Source organism: Urocampus carinirostris, chromosome 8 (genome assembly GCF_059441175.1).
Source record: "Urocampus carinirostris isolate Australia breed hairy pipefish chromosome 8, RoL_Ucar_1.0, whole genome shotgun sequence".
NCBI lineage: Eukaryota > Metazoa > Chordata > Actinopteri > Syngnathiformes > Syngnathidae > Urocampus > Urocampus carinirostris.
Genome location: NC_142356.1, coordinates 34,105,539 through 34,126,874, shown reverse-complemented (window position 1 = coordinate 34,126,874; position 21,336 = coordinate 34,105,539). Strand labels below are relative to the sequence as shown.

The window sequence follows — 21,336 nt, the reverse complement described above, 5'->3', positions numbered from 1 at the left end:
CAAATCGTGTACACCAACCTGTGGAAGTGGTGAAGTCTTTGGCCCAAACCCATTCCTCTCACTTGGCCCTGAGAACCCTCCAGTGAGGTCCCTCCATAGGGAAGTGCCCTCGGTGAGTGGAGTGCAAAGTGAAGATGGTTTCCTAAGATATTGGACGAGACTTGCAAGGTTCCACCCCTGTCCAGGAAATGGCGGTAATATTAATTGGCTGTAGACCTTAGTGACGTATAGGCCTACGTCACATGTAAACAACTCGAGTCTCAACCTGTGGTGTGGCAGTTGGAGAGTTCGTGCAACGTTAAAAATGCCCACTACAGCTGTGTTATTACCGATTGCCTGAAAGCTCATCACCTTTTCCGTGTCTTCAATCAGCGGAGGAGAAATGTGCTATACTGAAGACAGCTTCGGCACTATGTAGCGCTGATTCATCTTTACAAGGTACGTACACTCATTAAAAAAATGACCTGTTCGGTCAAATACAGTAAGGGTTAACATACAACGCACGTTCAAATAATACCCTATGTTTGTGTAGACATAAATGACAACCTACTTATTAGTATCTTAATGCCATTTTATGACATATAGTAGGGGTCTTTAATGTGTGACATGATGAAAAGTAAACAAACACAAAAACAGTCCACCTGACCCTTAAGCTGACATAATATCATCACCAAACTTCCCTGGGCGACCCAAACACCTTAATTCATAAGGAATTTAATTCAAAAGAGTTGTCATTGGATATAAAAAAGGTCATTTCAACATTTTTTCATGATGCTTACATCACAGTAAAAGCTGTCTTTTTCTTTTCTATGCCCACATTTATGTCTAAATTGTTTATGTTATCTATTGTGTTCCAGAGTGGCTGTCCCATAAGCGTGGACAGGTTGGACAGGAATGTTCCCATCCTGTGCTTATGGTTCTATGTGGAGTCAGAACTCATTCAGGACTTAAGGTTGCGCAAGAAGGTCATGTGGGCCCTGCAGGAGCTGCTAAAGAGGGAACAGGAACATGGCTGGAGGTCCTGATCTACGTGTACTGGCTGGCCCACGGTCTGTCCTACTGTGTGGTGTCACGGGCCCACCGTACACAGAATTTTCCACAGATAATATGTAATGAATTGCCCAAAAGCCATGTTTCAGGCTCTGAAGGTCAGACCCACATTTGCATCCTGTGCTTTTCTGCATTACTATTCAATAAACATCTTTATTTTGAATAACACCTTGGTGGTTTATTTCAAAATGACGTGAGCTACTGTGTGTGAACTATGTGACTGTTGGACAGAAAACAACTACAAATCACCCCAGGTTGAATAATAGTTTACTTTCAGAAAAACAAACTCACATTGGGCCGAAATACATAATAGTAAATAAATAATTTGTCACAAATTGTAACAAAAATATACCAATACATCCATAAAGCTGGAAAACACAAACTGGAACTTCAATATTTTCCTTTTATAAAACAAAGGGAAACATTGCAGAGATGTCACTGTTCTGGAAATTTGTCCACGAGCTTCCCAAAAAGGATCGGGAACCGCTCAGTTTTGGCCTCAGTTTCCTCGTGCCTTTTCTTCACTCTGGCAGACTCCTCTTTTAAAAAGTCAAGGAGTGTATCGTGCTTCCTTTTTTTTCTGGGTGATTTGGGGTTTGGCGCCGGATTGGAAGATGCCGACGACGTGCCCGGTCGCGTGGATGGTGTGGTAGCTGTGATGGTGACCAGAGGCGTGTTCAGGAGAGTGGTCAGACATGTAGTCTCTTGTTAATTGCTTGCCGCGCACTGCTGAACAAGTTGTAATCGCTCACTGTGATTGCCTTACTGATCCAAAATGGCCGACGACAGTACAATGGATTTCGTTCTACAGCTTGCTTTGAGCGAGTTGGCTGATATGAGCGACAGTTCGCATATTGACACAGTTAAGGTTATCCTAAACGCAGTGGAAGGGTCATACCTGTCTTGCATTGTTCACAAACATTACCAGGCAATGTAAGACGATATATTACATCGCCAACAGCACTCGTCAGGGTGAGATCCTCCATCTTCTGCACTGTCGACGCCATGTTGGAAATCAGAGTAAGCGGTCTTTCTCCCGTGATTACTCGGGCACGCGAGCGCTCAATAATCACTGGCCGTTCAGAAGCTAGCGATAGCTCGCGATAGCAATCACCCACTCTCCTGAACACGCCTCAGCTCTTCCACGGGACGTTCTCCAGTGGCCTTTAGGTTGGGTGGAAAAAACAAGAATTACTTAATGCTGGTGTATTGTACAAAAACAACTGTGTATAGGATGCTCAACAAGTTGATGTGAGACAGGAAATTGTAGGATATGTTCTGGATAATTATTTGATCGTGAATAGATACACAAAACTGACATGTTATTCTTATGGCTGTAAGAGCCTTCTATTGGCGAGCATCACATATGCTTTAGAATTGTCTCCACATTTGGACAACATTTTAAGAAGGTAATTAGTTTATTTAATATGTGTTTACAGAGAAGGCAGTGGACTGTGTGATACTAATTTGTTTCAACTGTATTTCCACGTGAAATTCGGAGACATTACTCACGATGCATGATGAAAATAATGTATTCTGATCTCACATGGAAGAATCATATTGTAAATAAAACACAACATCCAAAAGTGTGTGCAGTAAACAAGCGCATATATCCAGAACGTTATTGTGACTATGCTGCTTTAGAGTCTGGCCATGTAGATGTAAAAGCAAGACTCGTTCAAAAAAAAACAGGGATAGGCTGAGCCGTGATTTTCTCCAGTTATCCAACTCTACGGTTTGTAGTGTGAGGATTTTTTTTTTTTTTTTGCGGCTCCCTCGGTAAATGTATGCACTGTATAAAGTAGCGATTTTGCAATGTTCATGTTTAAACGCGAAAATACGATTTAATATTGCATTTACGTCTAACTAAGATATTTTCAATATAATTTGATGCAAATACATGCGTTGTTGTGGAAAACTACTTACATTGGTGCGGTTCCTTTCCAGCCATGTTTGTTGATATTGAGAATTCGCATAGCCTTCTGGGTAGTCACTTAGCTCCCAAGGGAGATACCGACCTCCCTCGGTCTGAAGTGGTTATGACGTGGTTTGAGGGCACTTCTCTCTCGGTTTTGAGAGTATCGGGACACACCCCATTTTCACGTGAACGCGCAAAACCGAGTGACTAGGGCAGATAGCGAGTGAAAGTGCGAAGAATGGGACTCAGCCTTAATATTTCTTTTGCAAACTTGAGAGCTTGCAAACTAACAGATGAGACACTCCATATCCATTTTCGTCTCCAAACCCTGGAATATCTTCTTATTGATTTTTAGGTAATTTTGTCCACCGCTTATCCTCTGTAGGGTTGCAGGGTGCTGGTTGCCAGCCAGTTGCAGGGAATGTCCGATATGTTTTTTTTTTTTTACTTCAGTCATGATGCATTGAAAAGACAATTTTACCGATAATATACCAAAATCCGGCACTCTTTTACCATATATTCTGTGCTCATGTTAGCCCCATTGATATCGTTGTCCCTGTATAAACCTCACCCCCTTCACACGTTTTTCCTACTATTCGCTACTAATGACACACAACCAAATCCATATGCTCAACAAAGTGATTGCCATAGACTGTGTGATTCACAATCTGCTTTTAACCCCGTAAGGCCCAGGTCAAGAAAATCCATTGCAAATGTTTTTTGAATTTTCAGATATTCTTGTAGAAGACCTCTGATGCAGAAACTACAGAGTTTTCTTTAGTAAGTTTTTTAAAAAATGGCATTATTGGGCTTTCAGGTGAACAGGATTACCTGTACTCGCTTTGTCCAAACAACTAAGTGTTTATCTGCAGGGTTGATTGACTATTTGGCCCCTTAACAGTCTAATGTACAGTATAACATGAATATTAGCCACACATCATATCATTTTTTTAATGAATGAGTCATGTATTGGTCAAAAGCAAGGTGAAAATCCGTTTTGTTAGTCCCCTTTGGCTATGTTCTTGCCTTCTCTCTGCTCCTTTTACTTCACTTGTTTTGAGTGAACGGTTATTTTCCTCTGTGTGGCAATGGCGAACATTGCACTTGCTACACTGCAGTCAGGTGCACCATTTATCACAACGCCTGCAGCATCCTTTCATTGTTTTCAGTGGAAAATGTGCCATTAGGCCCTTGCAGACATCCAATTGAGGATGTCCACATGGCTTCTTGGATGGCCTCCCATTCACTGGCTTTTCTCTCTTTGTTATTAAATCAAATAATATACATTTAAAAAGACATAAATCAAAAATGTTACAAACCAACACATATAGAGAAATACTACAAACAAAAATGCACTCTCATCACTGTCTATTCCTATCCCAAAGTCACTGTCACCATCTTGGATGGCAGAATTCACATCCTGCACACTGAATTGATGACTTTTCTCTACTGATTTCATTATGAAACCGAAGCAGTACATTATAAATTAGCATACCAATGTACCAATCCTATTTGCACACCCCACATTCAAACAGTTGCATACATCTTCCCCAACCGAACAATTTAAACTGCATCTCAAAAGCATTCCACTCGTCTGGCCATTCATCTGGCCAATGATGCCTTAACATAATTGACTAGAAATAACATTTGTTGAATGTATCTCATGGAAACTTAATATGAACATGCTCCAGTCACGGTAATAACAAAAGCACATTTAAGGCTTTTCACTCTCCTGAATATGACAAATCTAGTCCAATGAATCAAAGGCATGTTGAGGTTCAGACGTTTTGCAGGGTTTGTGACTTCAGGGCCAGATGGCTTGACTTATAAACTCAACCACTGTTCCTTTGTAACGCGTTACTCCCAACACTGCTTGTTGCACTCTTCCAGTATTAATAAACAGGTAAAAGTTTGAATATAGGTGTGTTTTCACAGGAAGGAGAATCCCAAACTCCCCAGAGTAAACCAATGTTGATGAGTGAACTTATCCTGGACACAGAGGCGCTGTCTTATAAACCCTCTGAGCAGGATTTTCAGGTTAAGAAATCTTGGTGACGGCAGATTTTTTTTTAACCAAATTACAGAACATTTTAAAATCATTTTTTTTCCCTTTCTAACAGGAGACTATTGCTGAAATCATAGGAAAGTACCAGAAGACTGTGTTGGCTGTTGGAACTCTAACAGCAGATCGTGATTTCATTCTAATGCTAAGTCACGAATCTTTTCGGGTAAACAGTGTACATTTCATTGTTATACTAGTAGGAATGTGTAACGATATGTTTTTGTTTTTTCTACCGATACGATACCTATCGAGTAAAATCCTCACAATAAATTAGAAATTATAATGAAACTGTATTTCATGTACATAAACCTGTACAGTGGCCCCTCTACATATGAGATTAATTCGTTCCCAGATAATGCTCGTATCTAGAATTTATTGTATCTCTGACAATTTTTCCCGTAAAAAACAACTGAAAACCAGGTAATCCGCTCCTGTGCACCCAAATTCATCCAACTTAACCTTAAATTAGCTATAAAACACTTCCCTGTCACTGAAAACAAAATCAAATACTAATGAACATAAAAATGTACTGATAAGATAAATAATATTTTATTAATGAAATAAAGAGTGAGTTCATACCCTGGAGGAAGTCAAAAGTTTCTAACTTTAGGAGTCTTAAATGCTTGTTGGTTCTTTGAATGATACACCAGCTGCGGCTTTATTTGGTTGTCACCACTGGTATTAGCACGCAAATACTAAGGTTATACCAGGTGGGAGGCGGGAACTGGAACATACAGCCAAGCAGGGGCTGTTGGTGTGACACCTTGACTGTAAACTGTATACTGGAACCCGTGGAACCCCTTATTTAAATAGTGTTGCTTTGGCTTTGCATGTATTACTGTCGGCTGAGCACACATAAACATGGAATGTGTCGGTGAAGTTTTGCCTCATTAAAATTTTATTCTCGAGCCAAATGCACTCACCAAAAGAGTCATATATGGCGCGCGAACCTTAGGTTCCCAAACCCTGGCTTAGACGTTCATTTATGGGCTTGTGGTGCGGCAGCTTTTCCTCCTCAGTGGTCATAATCTTCCTGAATTACAGGTTTTTTTCTTCAAAAAGGCCCATCTCGCAGATAAATGGGATAAAAACTTCTAAATGTGTGTACCAAAGCACTGTGTAAACTCTTCCGTGGCATAAGTATTTGCAGCCGCTTCCCCATGCCGTACCACAGAGTGTATGGTAGTCCTTTTCAAGCACTCGCCCCTCTACGGGTAGCGTCTTGAAATTCTCGTAACTTGGTTTTCCTCTCTTATGTTGAGCAAGATTTTTGCTTAAAAGATATCTCTTATCTCAATTTTCTTGTAACAAGAGTAGCTTGAATGTAGAGGAGACACAGTACTTATCATGAGGAACTCCAGATAAAAATATAATTTTGTTTCATAGGAATCTCTTCTTAAATGTAAATGAAAAAAAATATTATATTAGTTATTGTTTAGCAGCTTACTTACCCACATAGCTATTGCATTCATCTGTCCATCCATCCATCCACGTTCTTTTTTCTTTTATTAATCACTTTTAAAACAGCGCCAACCGTAGTTGATTTTTCTTTTTTAATACAATGTTACATGATTATAGAAAAAGAGTATAATAATTTGGAGAATAAAACCATTATTTAGCCAATTGTTTTTACTAAGAGGAATATTAACTTGAGAACTGATGTTGTGCAGATACGTGGTCAGCAACAATGTCGTGTCATTGTCTATTTCTAGTTCATTGAACCTTTTTTCATGATTGAATATATTGTTGCAACCTTACTGTTAATAGTTTACTCATAATTGAAATGTCGCAATTTAATTCCATGTTTTATGTCATCTTCAAGAATCAATACAAAGGTGCTCCAAGTTTGGATTCGGTCATTGAAAATGATGGATACATAAAAAGTATCCGTCAAAACATTTCAGTGAGTTACGCTTCACATCACTTTTGGATGGATTTACCACCCCAGAAGACACGTGTAACTTGACATGTTTTTCCTCCAGGAATGTTTGCATTTCACATTTGAAGCAGCGCAAGTGTGTGCACGCATGTTTGAACGTTTTCAGCTGTTTTACAAGGACAACGAAAGTCTAGATCTGGTTGCTCTGCGACAAATTGATCACGGTACAGGCACTTTGTATTTTCCTGTTAAAAAAAAATCACGTCCATGTATTAAATTGAAATGCAAAATCACGATACCATTTTAAACAGATTTGGAGTTTTTTAGAACATCTCTGGACTTGTACAACCATGAGCATGAGGAAGCCGTTGCTCTACAGCCACAGCGACAACTTGGCCTTCTCCTTGTGGACAAAACAGAGATGAAAGAGCAGCTAATTTCTTCTCCCCTCCGCTGCCTTAAGGTTTTAAAAGAAACTTTGTACCCAAACACAATGACTGTTATATTAAACTTGGATGTAATAACACATTTTGAATGCTCCCTTTTATAGGTCATCAATGAGATTTTGACACAGCAAGCCAAACGGAAGCTAAAAGCAGTCATGGCGGAAGCTGGTGAAGCTCAATTCAAACTAGAACTAAGTCCCACTAATACAACTGAGTTAGCGAGCTACCTCACATTCCTTGATGAGATTCCAGAGAGGGTAAGATGTAAAAACAGGAATTTGTGTTAAATGCATTTTTGTGCACAGACAATTTGGGGCCAAGTGCTCATAGAAAACAAAGGCCAAGTCAATCAAGTCAATTTTTTTTTTAATTACTATTTCTCAAAAGGATGCACAGGCCCACTATTATTATATTAACAGAACCCTCAGATGTAAAACCTACATTAGGGTTAGGGGGAAAAAACCATAGCATGAGGAAAATGGAGAAACCTTGATATGGGCCACACTTGAGGTAACCCCCCTTACAGAATGGCCAGGCTGCAGTAGTTGTTGCATGGGCACCAATAAGAAAACTTTGTCAACATCAACAATAAACATGAATAATAACTCAAAGTATTCTAAAGTCCGAGATAGCAACAAATAAAGGCTCACATCTCAATCAGCCGGTTGATGCAGCCCACATTAGATGATGATGGATTGCATCAGGTCCAGGTACTTGTCCACTCATTTAGAACGCATGCATTGTGCCTTGCTCAGCCACTAGCCAGGTAGCAGGGAAGACAAGAAAACAAAAGTATGAGGTTAAAATCAACGATAGTCTATTGAATATAAATATGTCTTAAGTCCAGACCTAAACACTTTTGGCAAGGTTGTAAATCTTATTTTCAAGGAAAGAGCATTAAGCAGCTCTGGTGCACGGATGGATAACACTATTCAGCCTACCTATTTCTTTTTGTTTCTTGAAGACACAAGAAGTCCAGTATTTTCAGAGCAGAATCTTCGAGCAAGAAGATTCAACACAACTTAACCAGAAACATGAGAGAGGGGAACACCATGCAAACATTTGTATGTTAATAACAGAGCTTTTAAAGTCACATCTTAAATAGACTGCTAGTAGCAGTCAACTAAAACTGGGGTGATATGATTGAACATTACTGCCCTAGTTAAAAGTCATTTTACACCAAATGCAAACTTTTGATGCCAGAGTTCAGAGAGCAATATATTTCTGTAAACTAGGCGAGAAGTAACAAACGCCTGAATTATGATATCAGTATCATTGAGACAGCATCGGGTGGATCTTCACACTATTGCAAACATTAAAAAGGGCTATTGTGGTAATATTTATCGCTTGTGACTGAAAAGACAGATTATAATCCAAAATGACAACAAGATTTTCACCAGGTGCACTTTATTTGGCATAAGGCAGCCGTTTTACCACAAACTACTGTATGTCTGTGTAAAGCACTGGTTAAATTACAATTGTAAATGTTTTTTATGTTCCCAGATGAAAGTGCTAGAACAGGAACAGGAGACAGTGTGCCAGATGTACAATCTGATCAACCAATCCTCACTTCCTGTCACAGCCGACGACGTAGCTTTTGCCTCCATGGAGCCTTACATGAACTCGTTACACAACATGATCAACGATGCAATGTTTGATAGGTTCAAAGTGATGGATAAGTTCTCGAAGTCTCTGCTGGTGGACATTAAAGATCTCAACCAAAAAGTCAAGAAAATCAAAGAAAAGTCACAGGTCTGATACAAAATGCCTTCTTGTGTTGGTTACCAACTTGGGATGGGATTTCCTGATGTGAGTATTTTGTGCAGGATCCACAAATATTAGAGGTCACTGCTGACTTTGCCCAAGTGCGTCTCCTGCTTGGGGAGCTTCAGATTTCCATTGATGAGCTGCAAGCGCAGGCCTCAGCATATACTTCATATCAGAAACAGTTCAAGGTAATGCAATCAATAACAGAAATGTTGGAAAATTAGCTGTTTGTTTTATTTTACTTGCTAGGGTGCCAATGTTACTCTGATAAGTAATTAGATTTGTAACTTTCTGAAGTATTTTTTTTGGATTTACAATATTTCCTTCATCTATTTCTTGCTAAAGAATCCTTTGATTTTGAAATACTTTTTCTTGTTCCCTCTTCAAATGGCAGCCTCTGGCTCCTCACTTGTTTCTCCACATACTATTTCTGTGTGCATTTAAGTCAATTTAAGGTTATCATCAGGACTCTTTAATGAGACACATTGATAAGGTTTTAGTTTAGTTGAAGCTCAAAATAAGGGGAGAATACATTAATGAATTTTACACATGCAAGGAGAACAGGAGAGCGCCCAACCCTCAGTTAAGGATTTCCAACCTGTTCTAAAAGGTCATTCCCCAAGCCCTTACTTTGTATGAAGTATTCTGAGTTTAAAAAGCAGATCCGCCCTAAAATGTGTGACAATCAAAGAACAGCAACCTAATTGGCAGATAGTGACAGAATAACAAATTCTCTGCAGGTGTTTAATTTTAAAAACATTACACTTATCAAATATACTTTGATAACGATGAATATAATAACTGATATCACCTCCAATTTGTATATTTGTAATTAGCTAGTGATACTAAAAGAATTGTATTATACAGTTCCGAGTAAGTAATTATCGGCAGCTTTTCTTTTCTAAATGTGTTGTTGTTCAACCTCAATTTTGACGCTAAATTCTAACCAAGCACCATTCCAACAAACTTCGTACCACATTTTTATGACTATTTTGTAATTTAGTTGGAGGTGACCAAATTTGACGACCTCGATGACCTCAAAGCAGAGTTTAGGCTGAAGAAGCTTCTTTGGGACTCTATGCAAGAATGGGACTTATTACAAGAGGGATGGCGGCAGGTAAGGCTTTCTCAAAATGTATGCAGCATAATGAATATACCACAAATGCTAGCTAGCTACTGTACTTCCATGCAATTATTTGATTGATTTTAGTGCACGCTTGAGAAACTGGACATGGACCAGTTAAACTCCCAGGTCAACAAATACATGAAGTACATCAACCAAATGGAGAAAGGCTTGCCACGCAATAATGTTGTTCCTTGCCTTAAGGAAAAGGTTGAACTTATGAAACAAAGGGTGGGTATCCGTCTAAATCTCTTTGAAATTATGCTATTTACTCCAAAGCCAGTTAGATTGAAAATGACAAATTTGGCTCAAAATAGAATGGTTGGCTGTTCAGGAGAATTTGACCGCACTTCCTGGGTTGTTATTAAGTTTAGAAAAAACATAAATGTATTTTAAACATGCAAAAAAGACGGGGAGAAAACCTTCCAATTAGGAATTCCTTTATCTTCTGAGGTGTCCCTCTTTTTTTTAATCTTCAAGGTTACAATTTCGTTGTCACAATATGTTAGCCCATTTGTAACAATGACAATAAAGGTATATTCTATTCTATATTCTACAAAAAGCAGATCAGCCCTAAAGGATATGGACATTAAAGAACAGCAACATGTTTGGCAGATAAAATACGACGATGTAACATTCAAAACAGCGAACAACAGTGTGCAATAATAGTCAAAATAAGGAGTGGCATCTTATCAAATCTCCCTTGCAGTTGTCCAATAATTAAAACAATAAATGTATAAGTTGTTTTGCAGAAACAACTCCAAGAATATATTGGGTGGTTAAAAATGTTTTCCCAAAAATGTGGGTACTGTTGTTAAAATATTCAGAAACATAAAAAAAGTCTAATGGTTGCGTTTTTTTTTAATCATTATATTATAACTGGTTTGTTTTGTAAAAAGTAATCTACAAAAAAAAGTCAACCTTGCACACCCCCCAGAAAAGGATAACACAAACAAAGTCAATTTTAAAAGCCTGAAACAATTCTCATATTTCACATACCCCCCAAAATATTGATAATAGCACCAAAACTGCGTAACACATTGAAACAATTCTCACTTTGTCAAACCTCAACTAAATTGTTTCATTCCGTGCAAAAGAAGTCCTCAGAAATATGGTATTTTTGATAAAAATAACCACATAAAACTGGGTCAATTTCAATGTAAAAAAACAACTCAACAATGTTTCTCAGATGATCCAAAAAACTGGTTTGTTTTGTAAAAAAAAAAATTGACCTTTCACCTCCGTAGTCACTTCTGAAAAAGCCAATTTCTTAAAATCCAAACAATTGTCATAATGTATTTATAATTATATCCAAAATGTAATAAGAAAAGTAAAAATGCCAGCCCATCTTATGAAACTACACCCACCCCAAAGTCAAACCTTTGAAACGATCCCAAAAATCATGTCACAGTCCTAATTCAAGAATATGTGCCATTTTGTGCAAGGGAAGTCCTGAAAGATATTTTGAGACAAAACCAGCACAATTGTCCCCCAAACCCAAAGTGGGTCAATTTGTTTTAAGCAAACGCCAAAATTGTGGCATTTTGTACAAAACAACTCAACAATATTAACAACACCCAAGTATTAGGGTCATTTCAGACAAAACAACCCTGAAAGTTTTTCTCAAACTGTTCCTGGCACTGGAGTAGTTGATTTTTGCCCCTACACATGCTTTTAGAGTTTTGTGTACACTTTTAAGATTGTGTACTTCCTGATGATGATTAAGATGTTTTCTCTTTAGGTGCCTGTGATCACAGATTTGCGTAACCCATGTATGAAACCGGAACACTGGCGGACCCTGGAATCCGTTGTGGGGAGCGCCTTAAGTGTGGAGCTCACTGTGGCCGTTGTGGAGGATCTTAATGTCTTCTCCTTTGGCACTGAGATCCAAGAGGTATTCTTAAACTTCTTTGATGTTTTACAAGAATTTGTTATATTTGTTTCAAAGTCACCAGATTCACAATTGTTGTTTATTTGTTTTAAAGATATCCCCAATTTCTAAAACATGCAAAATGTGAAAAAAATGTATATTTTTTTTGCATGAAATCTATACATATACAGGGTTCATTTTACCTCTGAAAAGTGATGGGTCCCGGGGACCCGTATGCCCAAAAATCTATGGGTCCCCAAAATTTAATGTTATCGAGGTTGAAAACGGCGACAAATATATAAATAAATATATAAATCTATATATTCATTCAGTTTTAATCATCACACTTAATTGGTAATACAAAGCCGTTATCACTTCAGATTTTTCAGTTCACAAAAATATTGTACATCATACAAAATAATATTGCAGAAATATTAGTCTATATATTCATGCAGTTTTAATCACTTCAGATTTTTCAGTTCATATATTCTTCGTGGTTTGCTGTCCCGCCACAGTTGTAATGCCTTCTCAAGGTCCAATTGCAGCAACGGAATTTCCATAGCTAATTTGTGGTTTTCATTGTCGTTGTGCTGATCCAATGTGCTTTTCTGAAAGTTTGTATTGCGAAATGATTTATGCAATCCATTTTTTTTGTCACGCTGGGTGCACGCATCACAGAACATGTAGCCTCCATTATCATCCTCCTCATGGCGTAATCAGGAATATAATTGAGTCCATTTTGGCAGAAAAGTCCTTTTCTTGCTAGGATTATTCTTTTGTTTATCTTTCGTCGAATCGTTCGCTTCAAAACACGTGTTTTCCTTGCCATCGCGGTCTTCTGAAGAATTTCTCCGCCGTTTTTTCATGCCGGAATTATTGCTGTTGTTACCACCTTTCCTGACGCCGCATTACATCACCCTACCTCATCGGATGGAGGACGCTCTCGAACCAGCAGACCGGCGCTCTCAGAACGAAGGCTTCGGGCCGGGACATAGGGGGAAATCAGATCTGAAAGTTATGAGGGGGAAAGTCCATGTATGATTTTGTATAGTAATAGGAGAACCTTAAAATTGCATCTTAGGCTAACAGGGAGCCAATGCAGGTTAGCCAAAATTGGGGTGATGTGATCGTACTTTTTGTCCTAGTTAAAAGCCTCGCTGCAGCATTTTGTACCAGCTGAAGACTCTTGAGTCTGGTCATCGGAAGACCGGAAAGTAGTGCATTACAGTAATCGAGACGGGAGGTAACAAACGCGTGAATTATGATTTCCGCATCCGACTGAGAAAATATAGGACGGCCCATCCCAGCCATCTCCGGGCAGTGGGCAGGGGACACCCTGAACTGGTTGCCAGCCAATCGCAGGGCACACGGGGACATACAACTCACTCGCTCAGTCATACCTAGGGACAATTTGGACCGACCAATTCACCTGAAATGCATGTCTTTGGAATGTGGGAGGAAACCGGAGTGCCCGGAGGAAACCCACGCAAACACAGGGAGAACATACAAACTCCACACAGTAAGGCCAGTAGCTGGATTTGAACCCACGCAGGAGGTTCCCACGACCTCGGAACTGTGCCGCACACGTGCTAACCACTGCGCCGCCGTGCTGCCCACACTGCATATTTGTATATCTATATTTCATTGGTTTATTCCAATTATTTTCAAAGATGATGTAATTTGAAGACAGTCTGTCTAATCTTTGACTCCCTGAGCTGTGACGTCATGTGAGTAACATCAGCACCCTGGCAAGTAAAGGGATCGCCTGAACCTAGGCCTGGTTCCTTTACCTTAGATGCTCGCTATATTAGAAATTAGAACCAGGAGACTGCAAATTTTTCTTAGCTATATACTGGATGCCAGAAAGATTAATTACACGGCTGTAGAGGCTCCTTCAGCATGACACAGAAGTCTGGCTTATAAAAGATAGGGACTAGTTTTGTCAGAGGGGCTTAATCTAACACAAGCCAGTCACCTATATAAGTTATGTGTTGATTAGTCATAGATAAAGGTAAGATTAGGCTTAAACAGTACACCCCGACCTGGCCAACGGGTTAAAAAGCCTGCTTCACCCCGCGCCCGACGAATTAACCTGACTTGAGGATGGGTGTTTTTGTCCACGTCTGCTTCAATGATGTCACAGCTCTTGAGGAGCTAGATTGATCAACTTTGAGACAAAATTTCTTGAGTCCCCCGGCATGTGGAATATTTTGTATCATATCTGCAAAATTATGGGGAGGAAGACTACGTTTTGTGCCTAATTGAAAAAAACTGTTCTTTTTAAGTACCTTAAAAGCTCAAATGTATTTTAGGTGTCAGCACAAGCTTCAGGGGAGGCATCAGTGGAGACTATTGTTAATAAGGTTGGTCAAAACAGAACTTGCTGGCTTTTTTGTGTGTTTTTACATTATTGAATTATTTCTTGATATTGAATGATGTCCCAATGACAGGTGGAAGACGTGTGGTGGACAACTACATTCACTCTTCTCCAGCATGGTGACTCCAAAGAGGTCTTCATTCTGGGCGGAACAGATGATATCCAAGTATACATCAAGCCCTTCCAAATATGTGCCATAAGTGTTAGATTTTTATCACTTTTTTGTCTTGTCCTGAGGTACTCTTGGATGACAGCATCATCAATGTGGGCACAGCAGCTTCGTCTCGTTATGTTGCTCCTATTAAAGCCAGGGTGGACAAACTCCTAATACGGTTGATCCGCTTCAACCAAACTCTGGTAAGGGCTTTGAATTTAAATGAAGCTGTTTTACATGGTTTTAGCTTTGCATCAAATGCAAATACAAATATACAGAGTTGTTGCAAAAAAAAAAAAACGACAACAAAAATACGTGAATATGATAAAAGTTATTATCCAATTTGTGTTTTTCTGTCACTTTTTTGGTCAATTTTGGTAGTTATTTGGTCATTTTTTGGGGTTGTTCCAGGTCCATTTTTTTGTATATCTTTGGTCTTTTTATATTGGTTTTATTTATTTTTTGTCATTTTTAGGACATTTATTTTATTTTTTGAGTTGGCCTTTTGATGTTTTTTGTGTTTTTGATCACTTTTGGTAGTTTTGAGGGAAAATTGGGATATTTTTTGGTTTTGTTTTCTGGTCATTTTTTGTCGTATTTTAGGTCGTTTTGGGTGACTATTTTCTTATTTTTTATAGTTTTTTGTCCTTACTTTGTCATATCCGATTTTATTAAATTAGGAATTATTCAATCCAAAATCTCCAATATTTGTGTTTATCTATGAGAAGATCAGTGCTCCAAATTAAGGTTGAAATTCATGTCGGCTGACCCAAGAATATGTGTTTTAAGACTTTCATTTAGACCATGCAAGATTTTTTTTTTCTTTTAAGAATAAAATTGACATTTTTGAAGAGAGAAACACTAACTGCCCAAATTCAGATGCTAATTATCAACAAAAAAAACTAAAACAAAAACACAAAAAACATGTATTAATTCCTTTTTTTAACTCTCGTAATTTTAATGATAGAAAAATATAAAAAATTAAAAGAGCACATTTTTAAAGGGACATTGTGTATGATTTAGTACCTCCTTGTAGTTAAAAACGCTTCATTAAAATAAAAAAAAATTCTATCAATAGTCGGCCAAAAAAACATATCATATAAACATGCATTTGTTTTTGTAGATTTTTGCAAGTCGATAAATATGTATTTGTGACACAACATCAGTCTCACCTAGGCAAAGCTGACATTTTTGTCTAACATCTTGCTGCTACGGGTACCCAAAAACTTCAAAAAGACTGGGCAAAAAAAGAAAAACGGTGTAGTTTAGTTTTGTCATAATTCTCCGCAGTTTGTATTCTTTTTGCTTTGTCACGCTCATTTTGAGTTGCACGACTCAATACAGAAAGGTCTAGTCGTCAAATATTACACAGTGTCCCTTTAAAAGCCATTTGTAAATTGAGCTCCTAATTTCAACCTCCTCTTGCTACACAGGACGAGTGGCTTAATTGCCAACGAAACTGGCTGTATTTAGAAAGTATTTTCCTGGCCCCGGACATCAAGAGGCAGCTCCCTGCGGAGTCCAAAATGTTTCTCAAAGTGGACAAGTCATGGAAGGCCATCATGGCGAAGGTCAAGAAAATGCCTAATGCACTCAAAGCGGCCACACAACCTGGTATGTAGCCATTGGATCATTTCTAGGATTTTAATCGGCAAGGTTCGGAAATGCTTGAAACTTGATGATTTTGAAGTGCCTTTACATGCTTGATATTGTTACCATGTTTCTCCTTTAAAAGGACGCAGAGACTACTCTTTAGTGGCTTTGCCTTGCCTGCTGGCATTAGTTTGTATGGCATTGACTCATTAAGTGTCATCGCCCCCTACTGGTCGTGACCAAAAGGACAGGTCCACACTACACTGTTAAGTGTTTATTATTGCAAGGATTATGTACCATTTGTTATGGGCCATGCAAAAAATTAAGGTAGTGTTTCCCAGGGGTAAATTGTAATGGTAAGCACTGCAACTGAGAATGTAAGCTACATGTTACTGACAGTTTTACCCAACACCAAAATCTACACACAAATTCTTTAGATCCACAAATATATTTACGATTTACACAAGATCTGAATATCATATGTCTTGATCAATGCAAATGCAAGATCAAAAATCATATATGTAAAACTCAGATGTATTTGTCGCTCTGCAAAATAAATGATGCACACCCGGATTTCTTCTTCTAATAGTACTGTAAACATGGAAAATTGGCTTTGAAAGTCCTTAAAAAGTGCTTGAATTTGGCCATGAAAAATTCGTCAAACTCTGAATAGACTCACCTATATAAAAGAGATACAGTTATACAATAATTTACAGTGCAACCTCAAAGTTAATGTTTTATATACAGATCTTTTGGAAACGTTTCAAGAAAATAATGTTCTGCTGGAAAAAATTCAGAAGTGTCTTGAAGACTACTTGGAGTCTAAGAGAGTTATATTCCCCAGGTATGTTATATTTCTTACAACATCACGCTATTATGTGCTCATTCTTATTGATTGATCAGAATTCCAAAAGAAGCACTTTTTTCATTGTTTTGTGTCTTTCAGATTTTACTTCTTGTCCAATGACGAATTGCTTAAGATTTTGGCCCAGACACGAAACCCCCAGGCAGTTCAGCCTCACCTGCGGAAATGCTTTGATGCGATAACACACCTTGAGTTTGCTTTGGTGTCTGATCAACCAACTACCGGTCCTCCCACAGTGGAGCCCGGAGAATCGGAGAAGGTCTACACTAAGGACATTTTGAATATGGTTTCCCCTGAGGGAGAGAAGGTCAGCTATGGTTCCATTGACATTTTCAATCCTTTCAGTTTGATTCTGCTCTCGCTTTGTTTCAGATTCAGATTCAGATATACTTTATTGTCATTCTTGTACATGTGTATACAAAACGAAATGTCGATATATCTGACCCACACAGTTTTCTTGAATGTGCAGATATAAATAAATGTTGTACTGAGTTAGAGTATTGGAGTACTGATAATATGCTAAATAATTTATAGCTATGTATAGTATCATACAGCAGTGCTAAGAGTGGAAGGGGAGCAGCTAACCAGATGTGCAGAATGGGCAGTCAGGTAAACAAGTCATTATACAATAACAGATCGAACTATTGGAATGTTCCACTTGAGGAGTATTTGATGTTTTAAACTATCTTAGAAAGTAGCAGTGATCCAAAATTAAAACACTTTCCTCCCCTCCAAACTACATTGCAAAAATATTGTCCTATTGAAACACACATTTGGGTAATCTTAAAAATATATTTTCTTTTTGTTCTACTATATTTCCAGTACTTGTTAAGTACTGTATGACAAATATTAATCAAAACCTCATGAGATTTTGAAAACAATTTCTAGTAAATTAAGAAATATTCAGTAGATAAATAATAAGGAATAGGAAAATCCTTAAAATATTTTAAGGGTTCTTTATTCTCTTTAGTTTCAGAGTTTTTGTATCTATTATTAAATTGTCTTTATTGTCATAAAAGACAGTAGCGTATATTGTTTCAAACAAGAATTGATATGGCACTCCAGGATAAACATATAATAAAGACTCTAAAGCACAGGTGTCAAACAGGCGGCCCGCGGGCCAGATCAGGCCCACTAAGGGATTGAATCCGGCCCGCGAGACAACAAGATGCAGGTTGAAATATGTCCACTTGATGTTGCCAAATCCAGGTGCCTCGAACAAAAACACTGTACTTGTATTTATTTCTCTTTCTCTCACTCTCTCTTTCTTTACCCCCTTTTCTCCCACTCTGTCTCTTTCACTCCGTGTCTCTTTTTCTCTTCCTTTGTTGCTCTTTGACTTTCTCTCTCTGTATCTTTTTTAACTTTATTTGCTCTAACTTCCTTTTTTCCTTTTCTCTCGTTTCTCTTTCTCTCTTCCTACCCTTTGCGCTTTCTTTTCTCTTTTCTCTCCTTCTGTCTTTCTATTTCTCTTTGGATTTCTTTGTTCCTCTCCCTTTCTTTTCCCCCTCTCTCACGACTTTTTCTTTTGTTTCTCACACCCTCTCCCTCTCTCTCTCTCTCTCTTTTTTTTATTTGTCCTGCCCTCTCTCTTTTTCCCTCTCTCTTTCTCTTATTTCTTTCTCCTTTCTCTTTCATCCACTAGTCCGGCCCCGACAGAATGTTTCTTCTATGGTGTGGCCCCTGAGTTAAAATGACTTTGACACCCCTGCTCTAAAGAAACAAACATGAGGAATAATAAAAAAACATTTTGATAGATAGGTCATATTTAAACTGTAGTGGTTGTGGACTAGCTTTAGTTGTATGTACATTAGTGGCCTTAGCAGCAACATGCAAAAATTAGAATAAGTAATAAAATATGAACCTAAATTTCCCCATCCCCACATTCCACATCCATACAATTCATCAATTGATCGATTTCTCTATCGATTTATTTCTTGATCGACTGATTTATTGATTGGTCGGTTGGTTGGTTTGGCTAAGTGAGATATTGAGTGAGTGAATCAGTCATTTGTGTATTAGTTGGGATTGCTTGGTTAAATGATTAGCAAATGTTAAAAATCGTTAATGGAGTAGTTGGCTTAATAAATATTAAACCTGTTACATAAAGGGGTACGGTGTAGATTTCACCTAAATACTTTTGGGGGCCCTAACACTGTTGACGAAGTGAACTTCAATTTCTATACAGGACTGTCTCAGAAAATTAGAATATTGTGATAAAGTTCTTTATTTTCTGTCATGCAATTAAAAAAACAAAAATGTCATACATTCTGGATTCATTACACATCAACTGAACTATTTCAAGCCTTTTATTATTTTAATATTGCTGAATTTGGCTTACAGCTTAAGAAAACTCAAAAATCCTATATCAAAATTTTAGAATATCATGAAAAAGTATACAAGTAGGCTATTCAACTAATCACCTGAATCACCTTGCAAGGGTTTCCTGAGCCTCAAAAACACTCAGCTTGGTTCAGTAAACTAAATCACAAGTATGGGGAAGACTGCTGATCTGACTGCTGTCCAGAAGACCATCATTGATACCCTCCATCAGGAGGGTAAGACACAAAAAGAAATTTCTCAAAGAGCAGGCTGTTCACAGAGTGCAGTTTCAAAGCATATCCACAAAAAGTCTGTTGGAAGGGAAAAATGTGGCCGGAAACGCTGCACAACCAAGAGAGATGACCGCAGCCTTAACAAAATTGTGAAGAAGAGCCGCTTCCAGAATTTGGGGGAGCTTCAAAGACAGTGGGCTGAAGCTGGAGTCCAGGTATCAAAAGCCACAGTTCACAGACGTGTCCGGGAAATGGGCTACAATAGCCGTATTCCCATGGTCAAGCCACTTCTGAACTCAAGACAACGGAAGAAGCGTCTGAATTGGGCTATGGAGAAGAAGCACTGGACAGTTGCAGAGTGGTCCAAAGTCCTCTTTTCAGATGAAAGCAAGTTTTGCATTTCATTTGGAAGTCAAGGCGCCAGAGTCTGGAGAAAGGCTGGAGAGGAGCAAAATCCAAGTTGCTTGAAATCCAGTGTGAAGTTCCCACAGTCAGCAATGGTTTGGGGAGCCATGTCAGCTGCTGGTGTTGGTCCACTGTGTTTCGTCAAGTCCAGAGTAAATGCAACTGTGTACCAAGAGATTTTAGAGCACTACATGCTTCCATCTGCTGAAAAGCTCTATGGAGATGAGGATTTCATTTTCCAGCATGATCTGGCACCTGCCCACAGTGCCAAAACCACAAGTAACTGGTGCACTGACCATGGCATCACTGTCCTTGATTGGCCTGCTAATTCCCCTGACCTGAACCCCATCGAGAATTTGTGGGCTATAGTTAAGAAGAAGATGAAAGACACCAGACCTACAAATGCTAATGAGCTGAAGGCCGCTATCGAAGCATCCTGGGCATCAATAACACCTCAGCAATGCCACTGGCTGATTGCCTCCATGCCACGCCGGATTGATGCAGTAATCCGTGCAAAATGATTCCCAACCAAGTACTGAGTGCATCAATGGACATTTTCAAATGTTTGATTTAGTTTTGCTGTTATAAAATTATTTTTTTACTTGGTCTGAGGAAGTATTCTAATATTTTGAGATAGGACTTTTGAGTTTTTTTCAGCTGTAAGCCAAAATCAGCAATATTCAAATAATAAAAGGCTTGAAATAGTTCAGTTGATGTGTAATGAATCCAGAATGTATGACATTTTTGTTTTTTAAATTGCATTACAGAAAATAAAGAACTTTATCACAATATTCTAATTTTCTGAGACAGTCCTGTAAGTGCATAGTTAAAACATTCCAAAAGTTAGTATTTTACAATAAAAACCCATGTTATTCACAAACAATTTTATTCATAGTTTTACATTTTAAACATTTTAATACCATTAAACTATTTTTATGTCATCCTGTTACACATAGAATGCCAGGTTTTTTTGCATTTTAAATAATTAATGGGGAAAAAAAATCTGTCTTATCTGGCATGAGTGGAAGCTTCAACGACAATTGCTGTGTGGGCAGTGTCATTTACTACAGTTTTAACTGCTGCTGTTGTCCAATCGTAGGTGGGCTTAACAAAAGGTCTGAAAGCAAGAGGCAATGTGGAAGATTGGCTCTGCAAGGTGGAAGAGGCCATGTTTAACTCACTGAAACAGCTCAGCAAGGCTGCCATAGCTGAATACCAAATGACATCGAGGGAGGAATGGGTAGTGTCTGGCTATCCTTCTCAGGTACACAT

At 38.4% G+C, this 21,336-nt stretch overlaps 1 protein-coding gene across 1 annotated transcript in view; it reads left to right on the top strand.

The window, feature by feature from the left end:
• dnah6 (dynein, axonemal, heavy chain 6) overlaps window positions 1–21,336 on the top strand; it is a 108,324-nt gene that overhangs the window by 11,417 nt on the left and 75,571 nt on the right. The window contains exons 9-26 of the mRNA XM_088342500.1: window positions 4,904–5,005; window positions 5,089–5,196; window positions 6,853–6,933; window positions 7,013–7,133; window positions 7,221–7,372; window positions 7,460–7,612; window positions 8,859–9,107; window positions 9,182–9,310; window positions 10,126–10,239; window positions 10,333–10,476; window positions 11,987–12,139; window positions 14,428–14,478; window positions 14,566–14,658; window positions 14,730–14,849; window positions 16,080–16,260; window positions 16,987–17,083; window positions 17,186–17,411; window positions 21,164–21,328. Of these exons, the coding sequence (XP_088198626.1) occupies window positions 4,904–5,005; window positions 5,089–5,196; window positions 6,853–6,933; window positions 7,013–7,133; window positions 7,221–7,372; window positions 7,460–7,612; window positions 8,859–9,107; window positions 9,182–9,310; window positions 10,126–10,239; window positions 10,333–10,476; window positions 11,987–12,139; window positions 14,428–14,478; window positions 14,566–14,658; window positions 14,730–14,849; window positions 16,080–16,260; window positions 16,987–17,083; window positions 17,186–17,411; window positions 21,164–21,328 (2,439 nt within the window). The remainder of the gene's footprint in view (window positions 1–4,903; window positions 5,006–5,088; window positions 5,197–6,852; window positions 6,934–7,012; window positions 7,134–7,220; window positions 7,373–7,459; window positions 7,613–8,858; window positions 9,108–9,181; window positions 9,311–10,125; window positions 10,240–10,332; window positions 10,477–11,986; window positions 12,140–14,427; window positions 14,479–14,565; window positions 14,659–14,729; window positions 14,850–16,079; window positions 16,261–16,986; window positions 17,084–17,185; window positions 17,412–21,163; window positions 21,329–21,336) is intronic.